At 55.7% G+C, this 26,209-nt stretch overlaps 1 protein-coding gene across 1 annotated transcript in view; it reads right to left on the minus strand.

The window, feature by feature from the left end:
* Nucleotides 1–26,209, minus strand: part of Pepd (peptidase D) — a 136,207-nt gene that overhangs the window by 3,725 nt on the left and 106,273 nt on the right. The window contains exons 10-12 of the mRNA XM_006985003.4: nt 19,859–19,927; nt 18,547–18,624; nt 9,168–9,316 (exon numbers count right to left, since the gene is read on the minus strand). Of these exons, the coding sequence (XP_006985065.1) occupies nt 9,168–9,316; nt 18,547–18,624; nt 19,859–19,927 (296 nt within the window). The remainder of the gene's footprint in view (nt 1–9,167; nt 9,317–18,546; nt 18,625–19,858; nt 19,928–26,209) is intronic.

Raw genomic sequence — 26,209 nt, forward strand, 5'->3', positions numbered from 1 at the left:
AAGGGGTGAGGGCCCAGACTGAGGTGGGCCTGAAGTGAGGACAGGGGTGCATGCTGGGGACTGAGTGGATCCAGACAGCCTTGGAAGCTCAGGATCCTGAGACTGCATCATACAAGCTTCGCCACCCAAAGACAGGCCTGGCTATGTCCTCTCAAGCACAGAAGCGAGTGACTCAGGCCTCACAGAAGGCGTCAGCCTGGGCTTTGCTGCTGGAGAGGGGCAGGGAAGGCCTGTGGCCTGGGCGAAGGCCTGTGGCCTGGGCGAAGGCAGGCCTGCCCATCCCAGAACGGCGGACTCAGTCTGGAAGCTGCTGTGGGAACATAGGTTTCGGGGTGAAGGAACAGCTGGCCTGGCCTCATCCTCTGGTGGGCAGGGGTCTGGAACCATTTCCATGGTTGCCTGGATGGCTAAGCCCAGGCTGCTAATCAAATTCATCTCTGCCCCATGTTTCTGCGGCAAAGGTCACCATGGAGCCTCCTGTGCTGGCTGGTTTATGCCATCTTGACACAGGCTAGTTATCTGAGAGCAGAGAACCTCAATCAAGAAAATGCCTCCCGGGACTGGACCTGCCTGGACTGAGTCTACCAGGTTGATCGCAGTCCTCGGGGAAGGCTTTGCCCTGGAGGAGATGGGAAAGGGGGGAGGGGGGCTGGAGGTAAGGGAAGGGGGTGGGAGGGGGGAGAACAGGGGAACCCGTGGCTGATATGTAGAACTGAATGGTATTGTAAAATAAAATAAAAGGGGGGAAAAAAAAAGAAAAAGAAAAAGAAAATGCCTCCATAAGGTCAGGCTGCAGGGAAGCCTGTAGGGCACTTTCTTAATCTGTGATTGATGGGGGAGGGCCCAGCCCACTGTAGGTGGTACCATCCCTGGGCTGTGGTCCTGGGGTCCATAAGAGAGCAGGCTTTGTAAGCCATGAGGAGCAAGCCAGTAAGCAGCACCCTCCATGGCCTCAGCATCAGCTCCTGCCTCCAGGTTCCTGCCCTGTTTGAGTTCTGCCTTGGCTTCTTCAGTGGACTGTGATTCTGGACGTGAAAGCCAAATAAACCATTTTCCCCCCAAGTTGCTTTGGGGGTGCTTCATCACAGCCACAGAAACCCCAAGACACCTCCCGTGCACATAGCCTCAGGGGCCAGACAGGCTTTGTGGATCTGAGGCTTAAGGACCGAGCCAATGAGCACTGCTTCACTAATAAGCCCTGCAGGGCCTCGGGCAGATCGGGCTGCCCTGCCTGCTATGCAGTCTCCTCCAGGGAGGGCACCCCACAAGGACCCAGGTCACAGTCAGAGGGTAGAGGACAGCACTGACCCCCCTGCCAGGTCAATGTTAGTCCTATGAGTGGAATGTCAACCCCCAAAGGCCTCCCTGCCACCACATCACCCTACCCCTTGATGAGCAATGCTGTAAGGGGATGGTGGGGAACCCTACGTAATTCAAGGTTCTACAGCAGTGGTTCTCAGCCTGTAGGTCACAACCCCTCTGGGGGTCAACCCTTTCACAGGGGTTTCATCAGATATTTACATTACGGTTCATAACAGTAGCAAAATTACAGTTACGAAGTAGCAACGAAATAATGTGATGGTTGGGGGTCAGCACAGCATGAGGAGCTGTGTTAAAGGGTCCCAGTGTTAGGAAGGGTGAGAAGCAGTCTACAGGATAATGAACCGGAAAGGGCCAGGCCCAGAAGCTCCATGGCTGACAGAAGGCTGGTGAGGGGTCCCTTTCCTTGCCAGAGATGCCCCCCAGCAAGGCTGGCAGGACAGGGTCTTGCAGAGGGGGTGAGGCTGCAAGGCTAGTTCATAGGGTGCTGTGGCCCATGGCCCAAGCTGTATGTGTGGAGAGGTGGAAGAAGTTTGGCTCTGAGGGGGAGCCAGCCTCCCTAGAGTCTAGAATCTGCTAGTGGGCAAGCCTGGGGAGCTTCTGGTTATTGCTGCCTCATCATCTGGGGCCCTCCAACCCAGTCTGTATTTGTGAATGGTTGGCATTTCAGAAGTGGAGGCCGGGCAGGTGGGGCCCCTGCTATCACTCACGTGCTGTGACCTGAGCAAGCTGTCCTGAGTCCCTGACCTACAGGTGCTATCTGTCCCTGTCCAAGAGCCCCAGCGTTGGCCCAGGAAGAGGCCTAGTCTGGCATCTCCAGCACCAGCCACTAATGATCTATCACCTACGACCAGCCAGAGCCTGGTTTCAGCACTCTGGCCACAGTGCTCTAGCTGTGTGAGTCAAGTCTACCCCACTCTGGCTGCTGTTCTTCCCTAAGACCCAAGTGGCCAAGCCTGGGGGACTCTCCAGAGACCAGGTTACCTTCTGCTCTAGAAGCACACAAGGTCTTCCCCCGTTACACTGGGGCCTAGGCCTTGATTAGACTAGCCTTGACAGGTGGTGGGTGGCATCCCAACATCAATGTTGCCCCCCCTAAAGACACCCCCCTCACTGCTGCTCCTTGTACACTCCCTGACACAGCAGCTTAATTGCTTCTCATGTATCTCCACCATAATACTGGTTTCCCCCATGACACCCCAAGACTTGGCTTTGCAGAGCATGTGCTCCCCCAGGTCTGTGTGCTCTGAGTTCAGATCCTACAAGTGTCCAAAGAGCTGTGCTCACTCAGCTTCCGGCCAGCCCAGCCCAGGGAGCTTAGAAAAGGCTTTCCCTTCCTTTGTCCTCAAAGGAGAGCCCCGGGAGTGGCTGGCTCCAGCCCCGCTTGCAGGCTGATTTCAGTGGTGGACCCACAGGCACGGCTGGGCCTCGACTGAGAAAGGGCACCAGGTAGACCCCATGCTTCATGGTGGCTCCTAGGGGTGGGCTACTGGCACCCAGCCCAACATAGGGCCCGAGCCCCTGTCCTGCCTCCATCCTCCTTGCCAGACACAGCTCTCTTGGCTCGAAGTGCGGCTTTCTTTCTGCCTGTGTGTGGTTAGGTTGTGACGGTGACTAAACCTCCAGTGACCTGGCCTCAGCATCTGGCACGGATGGTGGTTACAACCCCTGTGGCTGGAGCAGGCCCCTGAAGTATGTGAAGGTTGCCCTCCTCTGGCAAGGGTAAGGCTGGGCACAAACCAGTCCTGGGCTGGGAGACATCCCTGGATCCCCAGCAGGCCCATACTAGACATAAAGTACTCTATATGGACTGGATGAATGTTGCCTTGCTCTCCTGCCTCATCCCATTCATGTGGCTAACTCTTACCCTGGCTTTCTGGAAACAGCATTATCCCTGGATCCCTACCCACTCTCCTTCGACAGAACCCCTGGATATTGCTCAGAGGCATCGGGGAGACTGGTGGGCCATGGTAGCGGCATCTCCCCACTCCTGGGGGGGCAGCTTGACCAGGGTGTCAGCTGACGAGGCCATACCCCTCCTGTGGTCTCACCTATCTCCCTGTGTGCTTCCCACCTGCAGCTCCCTGGAGCCGAGATGCTTCTCCCTATTCCTCTTCATCTTGGGCCCCTGAGGGACTTCCTCCAGGAAGTCCTCTCTGGTTGCCCTTTCCTGGCCTACCAGAGCCAATCCATGACAGCCCAGCAGAGTGGCATAGGGTGGGGTTCTAGCCTGGCTCGGTGCCTGGCACTTGCTAAGTGTGAGGAGTAAGCAAAGTGCTAGCCTTCCCTATGGCTCTGCAGCAGCTAGTACTAGAAATCCAGAGTCCTGGATTCATGCGTGACCTGCACCCCACTCTGAATTCAGAGCCCAGGATGGGAAGAGTATCCTAGAGCTTCGCACCTACTTAAGGAGCTCCGAGAGGTGCCAGTTCCCTTGCCCAGGCTCCAGGATGGGTTTCTGCTGGCCCCTGCTCCACCTGGCCTCCCTTGCTAGCACTCCAGTGGGCCTGGAGCCTGCTGCTGCGGGAGCCAGGGAGGCCTCTTAGAGCTTCAGCAGCATCCATCACAGCCCCAGGCTTCCTGCCCAGACTGTGACAGCCCTGGGGGGCTCCCCAGCCAAGCCAGGAAGGCAGCAGATCCCCCTTACCTACCCCCAGGGTACTTGGTCAGACAAAGAGCTCACTTCATATGTGGACAATGGCCCTCACGGGATGGTTGATGTGGGAGCCAGGCCTGTGGGGTGTGGGAGCAAAGGCATAAAGCCCAGGTCTCAGGGCAGGCCCTGGGAGCTGCAGTGAGCTAGCTGCATGGCAGGCCAAGCTGGCATCAGGCCCAGGGCCTCTAGCCCAGCCCACCCTGCAGTATCTACTCAGGACCCTGGGGACTCATTCACCCTTCAGAGGGGCAGGAAGCAGCATGTGTCCAGGCTGCAGGCGCCGTGATGCTGCTGATGAAGCGGAGGCGGAGCCGTCGTGTGCACACTTCCTGAAGCTCTTCCCTCTGCACTCTGGGAGCACCCACGCAAATGCTTGGAGCTAGGCAGAGAGAGCAGGGAGCTTGCCCTCATCCTGCAACCAGTGTGAGTGGTGAACACTGGACCCAAGATAGCCCTCCCAGGTCTGGCTCCTGCAAAGGGCACCACATGAGGTGACATGAGGTCCCTGTACCATTGATGGCACAACCCCCATATTCCTCACCATCTCTAAGGACAAGGGTCAATAGGAATTCTAGCAACTTCATCCTCCCCCGCCTGCCTGCCTGTCAGGGTAGGAGAGAGCCAGGAAAGGTGACCCCGCGCCCCAGGCCAACAGAGGACGGATGAAGTCAGTGTGTGACGCTGACCTGTGTTCCTCCTACTCCACCTGGTCATCACCTATCTTCCTCTCAGGCTCACTCTTCGAACAGGAGTACTGCTGGTCACTGACAGCTAGCCCTGCCTCTGTCCCAACACAACCTGACTCAAACTGCAGGGGCCTGAAGCAGGAGCAGAGCCAGGGGAGGAGCAGGGCTGGCTCTCATAGTTAGGGCCACAGCAGCCTTCATCACCAGCAGCTCTAAGTGTGTGTTGTTGGGGCAGATTGTGGCTGGGCAGGATAAGGAGAAATGGTGGGTCCCGGGAGGTGACTGAACCAATGAGCCCTGGCAGGATTGAAACTTCAAGACCCAGCTGGGTGTGGTGGCACACGCCTTTAATCCCAAAGTGGGCAGTCTGTATAGTGCGGGCATTGGCCCTGAGACACCAAAGCCACTCGGAACTTGGACTCCACCCAGCCAGCACCGGTGGGCAGTGTTCTCTCCCAGGTGCTAGAGCAGCCTGCCCACACTCCTGCATCCTCTCCAGTGACCTCCCTGGCAAAGCTGACCGCCACCCTTGCTCTCTGAGTGACAGAGGCTGCTGCTCCTTTTGGCCCGGGACAAGGAGCCAAGGCCTGCATTCTTCAATCCCCTGGGGCTGCAGCTGCTGGTCCATGTGTGTTCTGACCATTCTCGTTCCTGCCTTTCCCCTGGGCGTCGTTGTGTGATTTCCTGCCTGTCTTTATTTATTCTTCCTTGGAAGATCTCAGGAAGCAGCCAGGCAGTCTCAGCAGGGCGTTTGTCTTGGCTCAGAAGCTAAACCCACAAACCAGGGGCAATTCCACTGAGATGGGCAGGGGGCTGGCTCCCACTGCCAGTTCACCACTATGGTGAGGCGATCTGTCCCCATGCTGAGTCCTGAGTGAGCACAGGACTCTGAACCCTGGAGGCCAGCCTACACTGTGTAACCAGACAAGACTCCAGCTCTGCCCTAGTGGACCCTCAGAGTGTCATACTCTATGGAAAACGCCGGGCTGTGTTCCACCCTCCCACAAGGAGTCTTCAAGCCACCAGCATGGACTCACCTAGGCCAGGTCTGTGCCTACAAGAGCCCAGCATTAACAAGAGTGGACTTTAGGGAGGCTCTGCCCCATGTAGTCTGCAGGGGTGGACTCAGAGGAGCTGGGTCTGGATGCTCCAGCCTAGTGGTTGCCCCAAGTAGTCCACATAGCCAGGGAAGGTAACCAGGTGGGTGTGGCCATCCAGCCAAAGGCCTCCCTGAGTACAAAGCGGGGTGCAGCTTTGTAAGCCTAGCCATTTTCTGGACAAATAGAGTGGGCTGAGGGGGGCTACTGTGTTGGCCAAACTGCTAACTGTGGTGGTGATGTCCAGTGCCAACAAGCTTTGCAGTGGCCAAGACTCAGGTAGCATGGAAGAAGGGAAGCCTGGCACTCCCAGGTGAGCAGATGGAGACACCGCCGTGCTGACAGGCAGGATGCCCTCTCCAATTTGCTCTCCTCGCATCCACTCCTCTCTGAGGCCTAGCCCCTCCTCCAGCCTCCACTGGGGCACGTGGCAGACAATCCCAGGCCCTTCTTCCTTGTGCGGAGGTGGGGGTCGACAGGGCTCACTCCACACTCCCATGATGCCTGCTGCTTTATCATGACACATGAGGGTGGCCGGGCTGAGGCTGGCCTTGGAGCTCTGCTTTGGCCAGTGGGGACAGCCTTTTCTGGCCCAGCACCTGCATTCCACTGCCGCCTGGAGAGGTTTGAGACACTACCCAACGTGATAGGGCCACCGCCAGCTCAACCCACAGAAAGACACAGCTGTCTGCAGAGAATGGCCTGAGGTCATCATCTCAGATGCTGGATGGCAGAGACCTCAGCTTATCACAGGGACTGTGACCAATGGAGGGTCCTCAGGGGAAGGTGGCCCAGTTTCCTGGTGGAGTGGCAGTAGTACACATCATGGGAGACAACACTAGACCCCACCTTCTCAGCCAAAACTGTACACTTCGAAATACTGATCATTTAAACGTCACAATGTTCAAAAGGAGCAAAAATGCTTGCCTGTGGTGTAAAGAGAGGACACTGTGGCCCTTAGGTGGCCGCTCCACTGACTTCAGTTTTAAAAGGGGCACAGCAAACATACTCTCCAGCTCCAGCTCCCTCCAGTGGCTCAACCACAGATATTGAGAGCCCAGGTCTTACTGTGTCCTCTGACTCAAAGGGACTGGAGGGCCACACTGCCCCGTGCGGGTCTGACTTCCCCGTGCCTGGCACCGCCTTGTCTAGTGCTCAGACGTACTGTTGTTTTTAGGCTGCTTGCTGTGCCCTGCGCAGCCCAGTGAGCCAGTCGGTACTGCTGCCCATAGGGAGGCTTTCCTTTCCGATTTCCCGGGTCTTCCTCGTGGGCACACCGACTTCCTGTCCAGCTCTGGTCCTGCATGCTGAGTGGGGGTACGGAGCTGTAGGGCTGGGTTCTAGTGTCCTACTGCAGCCCCCACCCCTGCAGCCCCTGGCCTCTGGTGGGAGCTCCTAGGGCTAGACTGGGAGCCTCTTCTGAAAATGACTGATGTTGAGGTCCCTCCACTGCTGAACAGGGCCCTGAGATCACAATGTAAATCATTCCAACAACGGGCCACGGGGCCACAGGGCCACAGGGGACTATTTACTCAAATGCTGAAACAGCCAGTTCTGGGGCCGCAGCGTGCCACATCCTGGGGCTTTTACAGTTCTGGACACCAAGATCATCTTTTTCCTTTCTTTTTTTCTTTTCTTTCTTTCTTTCTTTCCTTTTTTTTAAATCAAGGAACCATGGAGATGTGCAAATCTGGCCACTAGAGTCCTTAGAAATACTTCAAAAATGCAGTTGTCAGGCCTCCCATGACCCACCACAGCCCCCAAAACTTACTCACCACTTCCAGGTCATAGAAGAGTTGGGTGGCTGCTGCTAATCCCCTGCCCTTAACAAGAGTGTGGATGCCAGAGCTGTCTGAGTCTGCCCTCGAGTGGACTCTGGTAGCACGGGGAGCCACCCCGGACGGTTAGAGTGCATGCAAACTGCTGGGTCGGGCCCAGACTTGCATTCTGGATGCCTTGGACCTCCACTGTGTTCTTGCTCTCTGCACAGTGGCTCCCATGTGGTGTAGGGAGATGCCTGGGTTCCAGGAAAGGTCTGGGCTGCCATAGGGCCAGCTGCTTTGGGATGAGGGAGGTAGGGGGGGGGGCAGAGAAGCAGGGTTTGGGATAGGACAACACTCTGAGCTAGCATCACAAGTTCTGACTTCAGCCCTCATGGGCTGGAGTCTGCACAGCCAGGGCAGGCCATTCTACCTCTCTGAGCCTGTGACCACCCAATGACCTAACAGAGTCCTCTCACCAGCAGGGTTAGGCCATCTGTACTGGGATGGTGTGGGTGGATCACCAGGTGGCAGACAGGTAGCCATGTGTCACAGAGGGCCTGGTGTGTGTGTGTGTGTGTGTGTGTGTGTGTGTGTGTGTGTGTGTGTGTGTGTGTGGTTGGCACCTGAAAGCTGTGTTCAGGATATAAAGAACCCAAAGCCCACAGGGTGGGCTCAAGGTGAGAATTCAGCAGAGCCACACATTCCCCCCCATGCTCCCCTTCCGGCAGAGGTGCTTGTACAAGGCAGGGCTCCCTGATGCTGCGAGGGGAGGAGGCTCTTATGCTGCAGGCAGACAGCTAATGGCAGGGCTGTGGCTCAGTGCCGTGGATGGGGAGACTCATCGGGTTGCATGGTCAGCGGGGAACTAGTAACAGGAGGACCTGCAGGTCCCAGAAGAAGGCTGTAAAGCTGGTCTCACTGTCTCCCCTATAGAGACTGTCATGCAGTGGGAAGCCACGGGGCAGTTTCTGGGCAGTTTCCTAGGTTGTATGGAGGTGTGTGTGAGATACCCAGGTGGTGGCCAACAGTGAAGGGGGAGGCAGATGGCTGCATGGAGGGGACACCAGGCCCAGTTCCACCACTGCAGCAGGACAGTGACCACAACAGATGACTAAGTCATGCTTGGCAGTCTCCGGGGCTTTCTGTCATTCAGCTTAGCTCCTACAGGGTGCAGCCTCCCCACGCACAGACAAACAAAGAAACAAACAAAGAAACAAACAAAAAACCACCAATCCCGAGGGGGTCTTCATGACTCAAGGTCGCGGCCTCTGAGAGAGGTTAGAGCTTGCTCTGGTGTTCCACCAGGTGCCAGTATGCAAAGTTGGCCTGGACCTTCCTCAAGTGGATTCTGTTCTGGTCAGGACAGGAGACGTGTTCATGTCCCAGTGACCAGTGTGGGTGGAGGGATGTGTAGGGAGATGGGACTGGATGAGACATGGGGTCACAAGGGGCTGGACTTCCAGATCCGGCTCTGTCCCTGACTGGTGGTCAGCCCTGTGTCCTTAGGGTGCTCTGGGGGCCTCACACCACCTGGAATCTAACTGGCCAAGCATGTGGAGTGAATGGAGACAGACTGCGGGGTCTGTCACTCGGTACTCCCCCCCCCACCAGGCAGGTCCTTGGCAGCCCGCTCTTTGTCCCTCACCTGGCTTCATGGAGCTCATGACAGCTGTGCGGCTCTTCAGTACCGCCTCGTAGATGGCCTTCTGGTCCTCCGTGAACTTGCCATTGGCAGGGAAGGAGCAGGTGATGTCAGAAGCAAAGCAGTAGTACTCTCCGCCCATGTCGAACAGGCTGTGGGGACAGGGTGTTGTGAGGCAGCAGGTGGGCAGATGTCCACACCCTTCTCTCTCTCTGTTGGGGCCGGGCTGCGGCAGGAGGTGTGGCTGGTGTAGCAGGTTCCCTTCCAAAAGAAGGGAGCGTTGCAGGGACCTAGGCCCGGTGGTGCAGGCCTGTCACCTCAGGGACTTGGGAGGTGGAGGCAGGAGGATAGAAACTTGAAGCCCGAGCTGGGTGGTGGAGGAGCACACCTTTAACCTCAGCACCCAGGAGGCAGAGCAGGCGGATCTCAAAGCGAGTTCCAGGAAAACAGTTTTTAAGATCTGCCTGGGCTACAGAGTAAGTTCAAAGCCAGCCTGGAAACTGTGAGACCATCCCAGAAAAGAGTAGAAAGAGCACTGGAGACGTCACTTAGTAGATCACACGGGCCTGCACACATGAGATCCTAGCCTCAATCTCCAGAATCAGAGAAAATGGTAAGGAAAAATGGGAGGAAGAGATGGACCGGAAGAGGGAGAGAAGGACAGTGGGAGGAGGGGGCTGGCTCAGCCCATCCAGGGAAGGCTAAGAAGACTGGTCCTAGCGGCCTTAGCTGTGGGGACCCATTCAGAGCAGTGGGAGGGACCCATGGAAGGATGAGGGCTAGGTCTCCAGACACCCACACGCCAACCGCCTTCCATACGAGCATGTCAAGAGACTCCCTACGCCTGCCTTGCTTGCACCTAGGCCACATCTGCCCATGGACTGAGCTGCACCAGGTCTTTCTAACAGGCCCACAGTGCTTGGGAGGAACCAGCAAGTGGCTGGTGCCTCAGACGCTGCTCTGTTGTCTGGTATCATCTGCTCAGGTAGGGCAGACATGTCTCACCAGCATCTGAGAAGGGGAACATCAGAGTGTGTGTGGCCCATTTAACAGTGCTTTCCTGGGGACGGATAGAGGTGCTGCCATGTGGTCCCCAGGTGGGTGGCTGTGCAGGCTGAGATGGTGCAGAGGACTCGGGCAGCCTTGAGCCAGTGGAGGCTGGACAATGGTGGAAAACAGCCGGGCCTGCCGAGTCAGGACCGTGGAGCTAGCCCTCTGGAGACCGTGTCATGGCCTGGGAGAGCAGAGCCACATAGTGGGCTATGGTGCCCAACAATGGGGATGGTAAGAATTCTGCCCTGTGCACCGTCTGGGATGGAGCAAGAAGAAGGCTTGTGGGCCTGGCCTGGCTTTTGGGACATGGATCAGTCTCCCATGGTGTGGTATGGGGTCACCTCAGAATGCCAGAGTGTGACTAAGGCTAGGGGTGTACATACAGGCCACCCCTTCCCAACCTGCCCCATTTTAGCACCCCAGGAAGTCTTGCAACAGACATAAAGCAAGGGCCTGTTCCTGGGGCCAAGATATTAATCCCAACCAAACTTGCTGATGGACCAAGGGCCAGTCTTCCTGTACCAACGGAGGCCAGCTCTGCTTCGTGTGGTGGGGGATGGCCATGTCCATCTGCTGCCAGACACATGCTGGCCGGTCTGAGCCCAGGGCATATCTGTGGCTTCCTTTATGAGGGCCTCTCACCCAAATCCTACTCTGACAGCAACCACAAACATTCCAGAAGTTGCCTGTGCACTAGTGCTGAGAGACAGAGCAAGGGGGCAGGGTGGGCCCAGGCCTGCCTGCAGAGCACGGATTCTGGCCACATGGCTTGCTAGACAGTACCGGCTACTGCACCGCATCTGATTTCAAAGGAAAAACTCCAGTGCTCAGGAGGCCTGGACACCATGCTGGAATCCAAAGTCCTCGACGAGGCACCTTTTAATCTCCTGACTCTTCTGGTTGCAAAACATCATAAACGGGGTCAACAGTACGAAAGTCGAAGCACAGATAACATCTCAGGTGATTCCTGGGGGTGGGCAGAGGCACCCCGCCCCCAGCGTGACAGGGAACTTCGGCTTGGGTCAAAGTCTCTGGGGGACCCTGTGTGGAGCAGACTCAAGGGACCTGGGCCTCACTTCAGGAGGACCCACCCAGCTCAGTTACAAGAGGGCCATGAAACACGAGAGGCCGGAGACACACCTAGGCATCTGCTCCCCAGGGCACTGAGGCCCTTGGGGCCAGAAACTGCCTGCAGGTTTACTCCTGTGTAGGGCGTGCTCAGACCCAGCCTAGAGGGTAAGCACACTGAAGCCGGAGATGGCAGGGAGACTGAGGCTGTGCACACAGGCCCAGCAAAAGCCCTCAACTGAGGGAGGTAAACATTTCAGTCCCCTTGCTCGGCCTCTGCCACTCAGCCTTCGGGACTCATTTTCCCACAGGTTAATGGGACGGTGACCCTGGTGAGCTGAAGGTGTGTAAGGGTCTAGGGGCCAGTGCGGGCAGCAGTGGAAACAGAGCCGCAGGGTCCCAGCCTCGGGTGGCTGGGCTTCCTGGACTCAGTCAGGGAGACAATGCTCGGTGGTTTGGTGGACTGCCGCATCTGAGAACAAATGGCCTGGGTAGGCAGGACGGGTGAGGCGTGTGCAGACACTCATTCCTGGAGGTGCCACATAAAGGGTGACCTGATGTCGCCCCGGGGAGAAGATTCTACTGGTGCTAGTCTACAGGAAAAACAGAAACGAACTATTTTTAAAAACCAGGAAGCTCACAAGATGACACAAAATGCTAGAATCATCTAGAACGGGACAAAACAAGATTCTTTGAGGGCACACCAGACTGAACCAAGTTCTCCAAACTTTCCCCCAAACAGAGCTGGCATGATGGGCGCTCTCCTCCAGCTTCTAAAGACTTCAACTCTACTTTTTGTTAAAATCAGCCGCTTTCTGGAGAAGGAAGTTATACAGCCCTCCAGGCAGCCCCATCCTGCCCGGCGACGCTTGGGCACGGGCTTGAGTCTATTTTTGTGTTCTCAGTTCCCCATATTTTCTGCCCTTTGCTGTTGTTGTTTATTGTTTTTAAATCCTCCCTCTGCTTTTCCATGCTTAAGTGACTCCGATCCAAGCCGTCTGGAATCCAGGGATGAAAGCTATCACTTTTGTAAATCGCCCTCCAGTTTTCTGTCTGCCGCGCCTGGCCTTCCCATGCAGAACCACGATGGAGCATTCGGTCATTCTTGGCTCCATCGAGAATGCAAGATCTCCCCTTCCTGGCTGTGTAGGGACATCCAGCAGGGACACCTCCATCACTGGCCGAGTGGGTCTATGTGATAATCTGAGACATCTGGGAGATGACATGTCTCCAAGCAATGTGCTGGCGTCTCCTCTCCACATGTGTTCCTGTGCCTGTGGTGCTGGCTGGGATGAACGTTCTGTCTTCCTCCGGCTCTTCATGGGGCAGCTCCAGGCCTGGGCTACCTGCCACCACTGGCCCACCCAGACCCTCTCCAGGTCCTGCTCAACTCCCTTAGGCCCTGTGCAGGGACAAGCCAGCCCACAGGCAGAGGGCCTCCAAGGGAATGCTGCAATGTTTATACAAGGGCCACTTTGTACTCAGCTTGTAGCTTCATTTTAATCTGAGTATGCAACACACACTCGGCCGCTTCTCACCCAAGACTGACATCTTCCATGCACGTGTGCTAAGCATGCCTGCTCTGTACAGACTCCACAGCATGCCAGGCTGGAGGGGGAGAGATGGGAGTTCTGAACAGCTGAAAACGCTCGTCTACCCCAGACTCTGCTGGGTTACAATAGGAAGGTGGCTGGTCATGTTGTCTCCGTCAGCGCATGCCTCCAGGTTGGCCACAGTGGGCATCTGCCTCTCCAGTTCACGGGTCAGCTGCTGACTCCCAGCCCCCCACCAGGATCTGTGCATGCCAGTCCTCAGGGATGGCCAGAGCAGCAGAACCATCCTCAGGGACTCCTCAGGGTCTAAGGTGGCCGGGACAGTCCCCCATGCCAGCAGCGGGTCCCTGCCCCCAAGGCCCAAAGCTACAAATCTCCAATGCACACTCTAATGAGAATAGTTCCATGCTGGGGTCCTATGTCTGCACAGAACTGGCACTGCCTCTACGAGATGTCACAGAACACTCATGCCAGGCCAAGCCCCAAGGACAGCACCACACTGTGGCCTGGATCAGAGGCAGGCACTCAGTTGCTGCCTGCCTCAGCCTTGTGGGCTCAGGGTTGGGCACCAGGGCAGTGGCTGCTGTGGGTGGGGGGAGGCCAGCAGTCATCGTCACGCAGACAGCACATGCTTCATTTCACTTTTTTGGTGACTGGTGTCTTGTGATGTCTGTGAGCACCCAGGCTGTCTAGACTAGCGCTTTTTAAACCATGGGTTGTGACGTCAATGGGGTGGGTGCGGCCACAAAGCAGTGACAAGCTAAACAGAAGGGACAGAAGCACGTGGGGAAGGCAGCTGCTTATGGCCGGAGGCCTGTCTGCAAATGTGAGCCCTGGTTAGGAGGCTAACGGTCTTCTGCAAGGGGCTATTGAAGTCCTCGGCCGGCTCAGCTGGCCAGATAGCTGGCCAGGGCCTGTGTTTGTAGGAGCGCTTTCTGGCCCCAAAGGCTGGCATCTCTTCCACTGTAAAATGCTCTGGGTGGGGCCCCCTAGTGGCTACCAAGCGTCCTTTAGCACTAGCAGGGCTGGGGAAGGGATATGAGTTGAGCCTAGCAGCAGGGAGCTACCTGTGGATGACATCCTCCAAAGCCTACTGGAACACTAAGCACAGATAACAAGGCGCGTGGAGCCACAGGCACACAGCCTTCCTCCAGGCCTTCTGCAGCAAGGAAGAGCCTCAGGCCCCGACTCACCCTGCCTGGGGCCACAGCTGGCAGCCAGACACACAACCAGAACAGGCGCAATCATCTTCTCCCAGTGCAGGGCTAAAGCGATGCAGGGGCTGCTAAAGCCCTTGGTATCTGCAGCCCGGGGTGAGGCTGGCATGCCTGTGATGGCAACAGCTATGTTAGACATCCTGGAGGCCACCCAGGCTCCAGCTGTGACCCAGAGGGACAGCAGCACAGTTCTGGGTCCCTTTAAGTACTAACTGTTCTGGGATGAAACCACCCTCATTTCTCTGGGTTTTGGTGACCTCCTTACATGGCCATTATCAGAGCAGAGAGACGGATGAGGCCGGAGGCCACAGCAGGGATGGAGAGGGAGGGGGCACTCGCAAATTGCTGAGTGCAAGGTTAGGACAGGCCTGTCCCTAGCTGGGCTGCAGGCCCACCTCCCACACCCCAGGACAGCACAGCAAACCACAACCCAGAGAGAGGCCTGGCCGAGTCCTGAGGCTACACTGCCCTCTTCTGGCCAGTGCTGGAAAGCCGTGCACACCATCTCTCAGCCACCACTTGGGGAGTCCCAGACCTGGGGCACACACGCACCTGTGTTTGGATAGAAGCCATGACACCTGGCTTCTCTTCTTGTTCTTAGAGGGTGGGAGGCAGCTGAGGAGGAGTGTCCCAGCTGCTTCTCAAATCAGAACCCCACTGAGGACATATGCTCTGCTGTGTGGGGAGAGCTCGCATAGGAGTCGGGAGAAGCAGAGAACTTGACGCTTGGGTGGAGAGTCTTCCACCAGTGACTCAACCTGGGATGTGTTGGTCCAGGTGCAGCCTGTCTGTCTGTGGGCTTCGATGGCTCAGAGGGGCGTCTGAGGACCACTCCCCACCCAGAGCCGGTGGGGCCTGGCTCCTTCCCTGTTTCTCTAGATGTGTTCACAGCCACCTGCTTGGAGCTAGATGCAGTGGAGAGCATCTTCTGTGGCCTCCCACTCAGGAAGGCCTCCAGTGACCTTGTTCAACACCACCCTTCATGCGAACACGCTGGAAGCATCAACTAACAAGACCACCACACTTGGCAAGCCCTGTCATCCAAGCCCTGCCTGCTTGCCTTGAAGAAGAGAACAAAATGCAGCTGATGTTTCCTGCAGGACAGTGACCCGACCAACGGGTTCAGGGGCACTCCAGGGACACAGCCAGAAGATGCTCTGGGAGCCAACAGGAAAACTCCAAGAGGCTCAGCAGCCGCAGGCCCTGAACAGGCCTCATGGCTCTGAACTGAGAGAGGCCAAGACATCTGAAGCCACACATGTCACCATCCTTCCCTGGGATCCACACAGAGCAGCTGGGCGTGGGATCTGGCCCAGAGGAACAGGAAGGGACCTGGGAACCGCTGGCTAGGATGTGGGATGGCCTGCAGTACTTGGCTGACAAACCTGATGTGTAGCACAGAGCAGCCTGCGCAGCATCGAGACCTCATGGGTGAGGACTGTGGCCCACAGCGGCTGGAAGCGGCCTTCGCTGACTTCCAGCCCCACCTGAGGTTCCCATGAGCCCGCAACAGTGGTTCATGTCTGCAATCTGAGCGCCTGGGAACCCAAGGGCACTGCTATACATCCAGGCCAGCCTGGCTACAGTGTGAGACCCTAGTTCACTGTTTAAAAAAAGCTGTCTGACTAAAGTGGGCCTGACTGCTGCTCTGCCTTGGCCCAGGGCTGGAAAATGTGCTTCAGAGACACAGAAAGCAGCAGGGCAGTCCAGCCTTTCTGGTTTGGCAGCTCCACTCCACACTGAGGTGGTGGTGGTGGTGGGGGAGGGCGGGGGGCTCTGTGCCCAGGTTCATACGACGCGGCTCCTGGTGCACTTGTGTGGGTATATGCTGAGAATGTGGGTCTACTCACTCCTGAAGGGACCGTCACTCAGCACCTCCTCACTGCTCTGAATGAGCTCTGACTCCCCAGATGACTGTTAAAATATCTTTCATGTCAAATGGCAGGTGGGCCCAGAGCCCACCCCTGTGCTCGCCTGGGACGCACATCCTGTCCCAGGAGGCATTCAGCTTCGGGACAGACTCCACTCTGTACACATATTCTGGTCCCCTACCTTATGATGAAGGACTGTGGCTTTATGTTGGGATAACAGTGTGATTTATTATTTACCGAACGCACTAGGTGCTTGGCAGATCAATTTCAATAAAACAATGGATTATAAATGCCGCCAGCAATCTGGCAGTAGCAGTAATCAACAAAACATGTTCTAAATGCTGCATAATAAATTGACTATAATAAACTCATAATGATTCTACTGGCTACATTTCAAAGTTAGCACTAGAAAAACAAAATCACCAATTTGAGTTTGGCATAAACATCCATGGAGTTCCTCAGCTCACTCCTGTTCACAGCTGTATCCAAAGGCACAGGTGCCACATGCTGCCTGAGGCCTGAGGTCACAGCAGGTGGGCCATAGAGAGGCCTAAGGTACACAAGTATCCTGGCTGGCCCCTAACCATCTCTGGGATCCCCAGGACTGCAGGTAAGGCTGACCTTCTCACAGGGAAAGAACTCCCTTTTGGACAGCTAAAGTAGACAGTGAAAAAGCAGCTGCTTCCTCTGGGGTGTGCTAAACTCAAGAGGAGTGGAGCTCATGGCTTAGGGGGCTCCAGCCAGCCAGAGCTCCCCCAGGATGGCAGGGACCTGCTGATGTGGCTGGCCTCAGCCTTGGCCCGGGGAGTAGATTCCTGTCCTGCCCTCCAGTCCTAACCAGCATAGGCCAGAGCCAAAGATCATCCGGAAAGCTCTTGGGCAGTGGGACCTTTTGGTACAGGCCAAAGTGTTCCTTGGAGGCTGAGGCAGGAGGATTGAAACTTCAAGTCCTGCCTGGAAAACTTAGTAAGACCCTGTCTCAAAACAACAAGTGGAAACAGGGTCAGTGCAGAGTGTTTGTCCAACACGCTGAAGGCCCTAGGTACGAGCAAGTGCCAGGAGCTGTGGGTGAGGGGCAGGGGACGTCAGGGAGGGGCAAGCTTGGGGACATCATAGTGCCTGAAGAGACCAGCTGCCTCTCCTGCTGCCACTGGCTCCACCGTGACCTAGAGGGGAGGGAGGGCTGTTCTTCTCCTTGCCTCCAGCTGAGCCAGCTCTGAGGCAGCCGCCCCCTCCCCAGTCCCTGTGACACCTACTTGTGAGCCCAGCACCCGCTGAATCTCAGCCACTCTAGCCTGTGCTCCTGTTGTGGACTGAGTGGCAATGGCTTCTGCCTCATCTCTTGCTGGCTCCCACCTGGTTTATCAGCTTGGCCCCGGAAGAGGCCATTTTCAGCCCCTGCGTTCCCTATATGCCCTTTCTGCCATTATTGTGGGGAGTCCGGAGGTGGGTCAGTTATCTCCACTCACAGATGGGTAAACAGAGGCATAGACAGAAGAAGCTCTCCTTACCGAAAGCTGAGCGGCTTGAGCCAGAAGGTCTTACCTAATGGCTGACCCCGGTGAGTGGACTGGCCACTCCTGGGATTGAGTGGTTGTCTCTTATTTGGAGTGACTACTCAAAGGACTTTCTCAGCAGCTGGTTATCTGTCTGTCCATGCATGTGTGCTCCCCCTCAGTGGACATGGGCTGGGAACTCTTGGGAGTAGGCTCCCCTGGGGCAGGGCCAAAGCCACCCCGTGAGCAGCCATCACAAGAACCCAAGGCTGGGGAATGAGTGCCACAGGGGTCGAGATGGCAGTTGATGGCCCAGCCATGCTCCACTGTGGCACTGCCTAGGGGCCCAGCTTTGAACAATGGACCGAACAGCAGCTAAGAACCAGTCAGACATGGCGGTTTATGCCTGTAATCCCAGTACCTGGGAGGCAGAGGCAGGAGGACTGTTGTAAGTTCTTGGCCAGCTCTAGCTAGACCCTCACACAAAACAGACATCTAAAACGCAGGCAGGGCAGGGACCCTTTGGTCAACTGATGATCCCAGCACATCTGAAGGCCAAGGCAGGGTGGCTCTGTGTGGCTTGAACCTGCCCTGGCCAATGTCTGGTGGGGACCATGGAGTGACTGAGGAAGAACTGGATCAGTGACTGCGGACCCCTCCAAGCCCCAAGGTGGCAGCCCAGCACGCTCTGCCTGCACTTGCCTCACCACGGCCTTGTGTGGAACGGAGGGTCTGGCAGAGCTGGAGCAATGGCTGCTTGGTGGCCAAGGATAACAGTTTTCAGAGTGGGGGGCTCCAAACACAGGGAGCCCAATGGTTGGACAGGACAGGATGGGAGAGGCTGCGGAGAGTCAGAAAGCAACCTCCCAAGCCAAGCCCCTTCCCAGCTCCACAGGAAACCACAGGGAATCTTGTTGGGCGATGTCCTTAGGCCTGGAGAAGGTAGCATGCAGGCTAACAGCAACAGCAGAGAAGTCTGGGCTGAAAGCAGCCCAGGGCTTTGTTTAGCCAGCCCTCTCTGGACAGGGACCCAGAAGCCTTTTGGCTGACCCAGAAGTGGGGTGTCTGCTTTTGTCCCCGCTGTTCACGTGCACGGTGGGGTGACGGCACTCGGCCTCACTTACCACATATCTCCATCCTTGATCGTCCGGTCATTGGGGGCCCCGGCATGGCCGTAGTGCAGCACAGCCGCGTTCTCGCCGCTGTGAAGAGCCACAGAGGGTAGTTAAGAGCCTCCTGTCATCCAGCAGGACCTGGAGGCTGGACCGGGCCCACAGCTGGGAGCAGAGGAACATGGCGTCCCCGCCTGCCCCAGAGCCAGGAGCAGCTCCTTGGGTCTGACAGCTAGCTGCCTTCTGGGCGGGGGATGGCTCTGACAGCTAGCTGCCTTCTGGGCTGGGGATGGGTCTGACTGACAGCTAGCTGCCTTCTGGGCTGGGGATGGAGGCAGCATATTCCAAGAGCAGAGGCTCATGGGCCTGGAGAAGGGCTAAAGGAAGGGAGGTTTCATGGAAGGTCCTACAGTCTCAAGAGCCTCTTAGGAGTCTATCCAGTACTAGGGCGACGAGAAGCTCGTGGCTCCTTGTTCCCTGTTCCATGGAGCCACCCTAACGAGCAACACCGTTAGGAAGAACTTACAAGTCTGTCCAAAGGGGAAAACCCCACCTGGTGTAATATTTATGGCCTCATTCGGGAGTCTCAGGAATCATAAAAGTAGAAATAATGATTTTTCTCTCTATCCACCAGAGAAGAACATTTCCAAGGACAGAGGTGTTTGGATGTATTATTCATGTGTGAGGACGCTCACTCACATCAGTGAGAGCTGCCCACCTCCGTCCAGGCTGAGCAGGGACTAGGCTGGAGGGATGGAGCTAGGGAGGCTAGCTTGGGTCAGGCCCAGACACAAGAGACCACCCGCAGCTATGATGTGCTCATACAGCCACACTCAGAATGACACCTGCAGCCAGCCACTCACACAGCTGTGCACAGCCCTGGAGACCAATGGCCAATGGCAGTCAGAGCCAATGGCCACCACTATGGCCATGGTTAGTTCTACCATGTGTGTATGCAGGAGAATACCCGGGCATGTGCAGATGACACAGCCTCAGTGTGCCACACAGACACCCACACAGGGCCCAACGTCTGCCCCAAGCAGGCACATACTCTCATAAAAGGACTCGATCCCGGTGCCGACAGCTCCATCCATGTTTTACCCCCACTGCTCACAGCAAGTGACCTATTTGCTACCTATAGGCTAGCCGGTTTGTCTTAAGCTACCCATGCACATATGTGACCAAGCATGGGTGCCAGCAGTAGAGGGCAAGGTGACTTCCAGGCACTGGTGTGGGCACAGGAGTGAGCAAGTGCCCCTGAGCTAGGGGTTGGGAGGATGGAGTGCTCCCTGTTGCCTGTCCTCCCACGAGGCCCAAGACTTACCTGCAGCAGATACAGGTGTAAGAGGTATGGCGCATGCCTCCGCGAGAGTAACAGTAGTGCTGGAACAGGCTGCGGAGAGAGACACATGGTAGGGTGCTACTGAAGTCCTCCATGCAGACCTGCTTCTGCCACAGCCCTGAGCAGGCTGGACTTCCCCAGTGAGCGTGAGCACGGGGCCAGCCCCGGGCCACAGAACTGGGGAGGGCAGAGGGTGGCCCAAAGGGAAGGTGGGCACAGCAGGAGGCAGGAAGAGCACTGGGGCCTGACCCCTGGGAGACATGAGGGACACAGTTCTACAGGGCTGAGGGTCTCCCTGTGAATCTGTGACTGGTGCGTTACCCTGGGCTGCCAAGAGAGGGCTAGGCAGACGGGGTGGCAAGGAGACAGGTCTTGGGGGCAGGCTCCAGGTCTCCCTGCTTGAGAAAGCATAAGCCAGCTGGGCGCAGGGACAGGCTCACCCCTTAAGCAGGGAGGCACATCAGCAAGGGCTGAAGGGACAGATGGGCCCTGACCCCAGTGCCAAGGGATGTCTTTGGGAGAGTGGGCTATCATACAGTATTGCACAATCCGAGAGAGTGAGAAGGGGCGGGTAGCCCAGCCTTCTAGAAGGCTCAGCACTGAGAATACGCGTGTGGGGGAGGGGCAGCGAGCTATCCCCTCACACTGGGCCCCCTACGCTGCTTAGAGGAAGCTCTTCAGAACAGAGAGGTGATATCAGAAGGCACACACCGTTATGCCAGCCCTTGGGACACTGAGGCAGGAAGACTGCTATGAGTTCAGGACAAGCTTGGGATACATGTCAAAATTCTGTCTTTAAAAATCCAAAACTAAAGAAGCAACCAAACAAAAGAAAGCCAGGGCTGGGGACACTCAGCATTTAAGAGAAATCGCTGCCGTTCTGCAGTTTGTTCTCAGCATCCACATCAGAAGGCTCCAGCTGCCTGCGACTTCAGCTTCAGGAGACCTGACACCTTCCGACTTCGGTGGGCACCAGGCATGCATGTGGCGCACATACATACATGCAGGCAGGGCAAACACTCACATGCATAGAATAAAAATAAACAGATCTTTAAAAAAATCACACACACCCCTTTTGATAACACCCCACTATGAAGCTCCTCTGGCTGTTCTGGAACTCTAGACTAGGCTGGCCTTGAATTGAATTCACAGAGATCTATCTACTGCCTACCGCCTGAGTGTTGGGATTAAAGGCATGAGCCACCAGGTCTGATAAAAATAAATCTTAAAGAAAGAAAGCTGAGCCTCAGGGAGGCTGCACTGGCCACACTTTAGAATGCCTCAGGCCCCCCCCTCCTGTATGCCTTGGACCTCAGCACTGGGACACAACATGCCCAGGCTCTGCAGAATGTAGCTGGTAAGGGGGTGGCGGTGGGAACCCTCTTCACTCCATCCCAGAGGCTCCAGCATACTTTCCCTCCTGGGCCCTGGCTCAACCCCGCTCTGAGAAGCAGGCCTAGGTGGTCATATCCGCCTACTGCTATCTGCAGAGTACCAAAGGCAGCCCACAGGCCCGCTGAGTGGCAGCCCTGCCTGCCCTGCACGTTCTAGGCCTGTTTTGGAAAGTGTCTGCGCGGAGGAGTTTAATCTTCTAGGCACTGTAAACACAAATTATGTATAATTGTTATGATTGGGTATTAAGTAGTTGTTATGCAGAAACGGTTCCACTGGATTCGATCGGCTTTCAGACTTGCCTGCAAACCTTCCAGGATAACTGGATATCTTACAAGTGAAATGTTTCCTCAAAGCTGTGTGGGTGAGGGGTTGGGGGAGGGACAGGACGCCCACTCCTTCCTCAGCTGCTCTCGTCACAACGGAGACGTGGGCCAGGAGAGCAGTCAGCCTAAGCCAGAGAGCTGAGCCCGAGTCAGGCACATCCCCTGGGATTCTCCCATCTACCCCGGGCAGGCAGACTCCCAAACAGCTCCCTCTCTATACAGGAAGCCTCCAAGTCACCCCATGGAGCCCCAGTGCTCCCTCAGCTTTGGAGATATACTTCTTTCACAAAGCATCAGGGACCACATGGCCATGTTCACAGCCGTGGAGACAGGTGACCTGGGCATGACCACAGGTGCTAGGAGACTGTCTGGCTTCAGAGAGGACAGGTAGAGGGACAGCCATGCCACCGGCGTATACAGTGGCAAACATTCCAGCAGGATGGATCCTGGGGTGGGTTCGGCGCCTTTGCCTGGGGCCTAATCTCAGCAGAGAAAACCTTCCTTGTATCCTTGGCTTCAGTGGAAGAAAAAGGCAACTTCCCGTACAGGGCTTCTACAGGTTTGTAGAAGGGGCTAACAGGCAAGGGAGAGTCAGTAGTTTCCACCCGTAAGCCTCGGCCTGACATGGGCCATTTCCCAGCTCTATGCATGGTTCCACATCCCCATAAGCAGGAGCTCCGGGGAGGAGAGTCACCCATGCAGGAGATCCATCCCCAGATGAGCCTGCTGCTCTCCACACTGGACATCGGCATGTTCTGCTTCAAATGACTGCCTGACACCTGCTGGCTAGCTGCTGCTGGCATTTTGGGAGGCTATGGGCCCTTTGGAACATGGGGCCTGCTGGTGGACACAGCTACCTGGGAGGGCCCTCAGGGAACCCACCCACTCTGAGTCCACCTGCTGCTCCCCGAGATGAGCGGAGCACACTTGCCTCTCCCTGGGCACAGCCAGAGCCGTTCTTGTAGCCAAGCCTTTCTGCCACACTGGGCTGACAGTGAGCCATGAGCCAAGACAAGGTCTTCCTCCCGTAAGCCACTTCAGTCGGCTGCTCTGTCACAGCCTTAGGAAAAGCAGCCAATCAAGACCCAGCCTCAGACAAGCTAGGCCAGCACTCCACTGCGGAACCACCCTCGGGCCCTTGGCCATTTCGTTTTTCTGCTAGAAGACGGAAGTATCCAAGGACACGTGGATGCTTTAGAGGTAATAAGTAGATTAAGTGGGCCAGCCACGTTTTCTGCAGGCTTCTAGTCTGGGCTGTAGACGTGTAAGGGTCCCCAAGTTCTAAGGAAAGTGAGGTGACACTAGGGGTGTGAAGAGGTTGCCATGTTTCTGATCTTTAAGGGGTAAGGACAAAGGATCAAAGGCTTTGAACTGAGCCAGAGTTGTTACATGAAGGCAATGTGAGGCTCTGTACAGGCTGGTCTGAGCTCAGCAGGCAGAGCTGGGATAAGCAAGCATGGGCCAGGCTAGCCGAGCAACCTGACTCCACATCAGTAGCCAGGATACTTTAAAAAGATCCCTCTAAGGCTTCATGGAAAATAGAGTACGCCAGCAACGGAGAGGCCAACTGCTGAGTGACCCAAGTCCACGGTCACAATTTGCTGCAGGCTGCCAGCTACCCCTCTGGAACTTCAGTATGTGAACTGACGGAGAGCTGCAGACAGAAACCCTCCTGCTTCCCACACACAGAGGTACAGCATGGAACACAACATGCAGAGCAGAAAGCAAGAGCGAGAAAGGAGCAGGGCCAGAAAGTCAGCCGCGGACCCAGGAGTGCCCAGGAGCGCCCGGTGGGCGGGCACACGAGAGGCAGAGGCTTAGAGCTGGGAGGCTGTATACACAGAGAGCGAGGGCCTGCGTGGGAACACCCAGAAAGGCAGGACCTGGGGCAACTCCACAGCAAAGCCACAAGGCCTGCTGGGCTGTGCAAGGGCACACATATCTCAGGATTCATAAACACAGGTTCATTTGCCCCGGGTTCCTGTTCAGATGGGAATGATCTTCAGGGTTTAGAAACCCCAGCAGGAAACGAACAAACAGCCATGCTGTGATCCTGGAGTCTGTCGCTAGCAGGAGGGCGCACTGAATCCAAACCGGATGGCTACAGCCTCATGAGGGCCAGCCAGGGACTACAGATACAGCACAGCACAGACCTTATATACACAAGCGTCACATATATGTCATGTCCAGGCCCAGAGCACATCACACACACCACACTCACATACCAAATACACACCCACAGCACAGGTTTTATACACAAGTCATACACATGCCATACACAGTGTCATGCACATCACATACACCATATACAAACCACAGTTCAGTTCTCACACATGCATGTCACACTCATGTTACACAGTTACTCACACATTACACACACACCTCATACATACTCAGCACACATTCTACATACATGTCATATTCTAGATACCACATGAATACTCAGCACAGGCCATATACATACCTGTGGTGCTCACACACAGCACATACATATCGCCTCCCACACATAACACTATGAACTCACACACATTATGAACTCACACCCAGCCCCAACTACTACCGGCTCACACACACGTCACACCTCACCACTATGGACTCACACACCTATCATGCCCCCCCCACTATGAACTCACACACCCATCATACACCCTCTATACAAAATTTTCAGACACAATAAACATCAGGTTGAGACCCTCCCCCACCCAAGGATTTCTAAAATCAATTCTCAAGACTTAAACACATAGGGTATAGTAAATACCTAAAACGACAGCATGGGAAGAAAATTGGTAGATTCTATGAAGAACTGGAAAGGACCAGTCTCCCCACAGAAGATGACAGATAGCAGGACAGCTCTGGGGAAACCCGTCTTTTTGTAAATCTGTGACTTGTGCACAGCACAGGCATAGTGCTGGGCTCCCTCGGCTCACCGGGAAGCATCCAGGCTGGGCATTGTGGTGGTTTGAATGGGAATGGTTCCCATAGGCTCCTATATCTGTCCCAGCCACCCAGCCTTCCACACACCCCTACTGCCTAGGCTGCTGAGGCTCTTCCCTGCTTGGCCATTCCTCCAACACTTTTGCCATAAATTTTCCCCAAGCCAGGCATAAATGAGAACCTGAGGTAACCGGGGACAATCCGCACAGTGAATAACAAGGTGGATGGAGTCACCGCAGTGACAGCGTGGGGCAGGACCATTTGTCAGTGCCTGGATGAATAATGGGGCAACCCCACAAACACTCAGGTCCACATCCCCAGGCACAGCATTGCTGGGCCTGCCTCTCTGGCCTTGGGAGCGCTCCTGGCCACAAGGCCCAGCTCTGGCCCATGAAGGTTTATCATCTAACACATGATGATAAGCAGTCTTATAAGATGCAGTAATTGCTTGAGATAACAGCAGAAGGCCTGCCCTGCTAACAAAAGACAACTAAGCTATCGGCAGCACAAGCTGGTAGCTCTTGTGGCTGGGCCAGCAGAGGCAGCTGAAGGAGGTATCTCTGACCACATCTCTTCCCAGGCTGGGCCCCGATGGACCTCAGGACCTCAACCATGGACAACGGCATGAGTAGGCATGTGGGAGGGAAGACAGCAGCATGGCACAGGCCACAAGGTGGAGCGGAAGGGCTAGGAGAGTGAGTGGTCTGGGTGTGGGCTGTGAAGCTGGGCAGCAGGACCCTGGCTCTGCTCAGTCCTGACTCAGACACCAAACTCTGGCTCTGATGCTCGTCAGCTGTGTGTCTGATGGGCCTCGTTTCCTCGTAGTGAAAAGCGGGATAGTGGTACTCCACTTCCTGTGAATTTCTTGCTTAATTCTTACGACTATGTGCATTGACACACAATAAGCACCATGTACAGAACACGCCCATCTGTGGTCACTGTCCAGAGAGGTCTAAGGGGGTTACAGGTTAGAGGAAACACACACACACACACACCTCACTATGCAACTCTGACTGGCCTAGAACTTGCTATATAGACCAGGCTGGCCTTGAACTCACAGAGATCCATCTGCCTCTGCCTCCTGAGTGAGTGCAGGAATTAAAGAGATGCACAACCATGCCTGGCCCTTGGCTATTTCTTGAAAGCCAAACAAAACCTGCACGGATGCACACCCAGGCTGTATCAGTCTGGCCACACCAGTCCCTGTTCAGGCCAACATACACAGAGGAGGCAAATGCTTGCCTACACAGCTCCAGGACTTATGCTCACATAACGGCTTCCTGATCCTTCTTGGTGGCCTCAGGCAGGGCTAACCCAGGAGTCTCAGAGCCCTGACCATGTGAAAACAGGGAGGAGAGGGAAGTGTGAGGCGTCTTAAGTGTTTTGTTTTGTTTTGTTGTTGTTGTTGTTTTGTGTGTGTGTGTGTGTGTGTGTGTGTGTGTGTGTGTGTGTGTGTGTGTGTGTGTGTAGGTCAGAGGACAACTTGCAGGAGTCATTCTCTTCTGTGGGTACTCAGGTCATCAGGCGTGGCAACATCTTTATCTTTGAGATTTTATTTTTTATTGTTGTGTATATGATGGGGGAGTGCTCAGGCATGTATATATGGGAGTCAGGGCAACATTTTGGAGTTGGTTCTCTCTTTGCACCTTTAAATGGATTTCGGGGATCAAACTTAGGCCAT

The sequence above is a fragment of the Peromyscus maniculatus genome, chromosome 1 (genome assembly GCF_049852395.1).
Source record: "Peromyscus maniculatus bairdii isolate BWxNUB_F1_BW_parent chromosome 1, HU_Pman_BW_mat_3.1, whole genome shotgun sequence".
Lineage (NCBI taxonomy): Eukaryota > Metazoa > Chordata > Mammalia > Rodentia > Cricetidae > Peromyscus > Peromyscus maniculatus.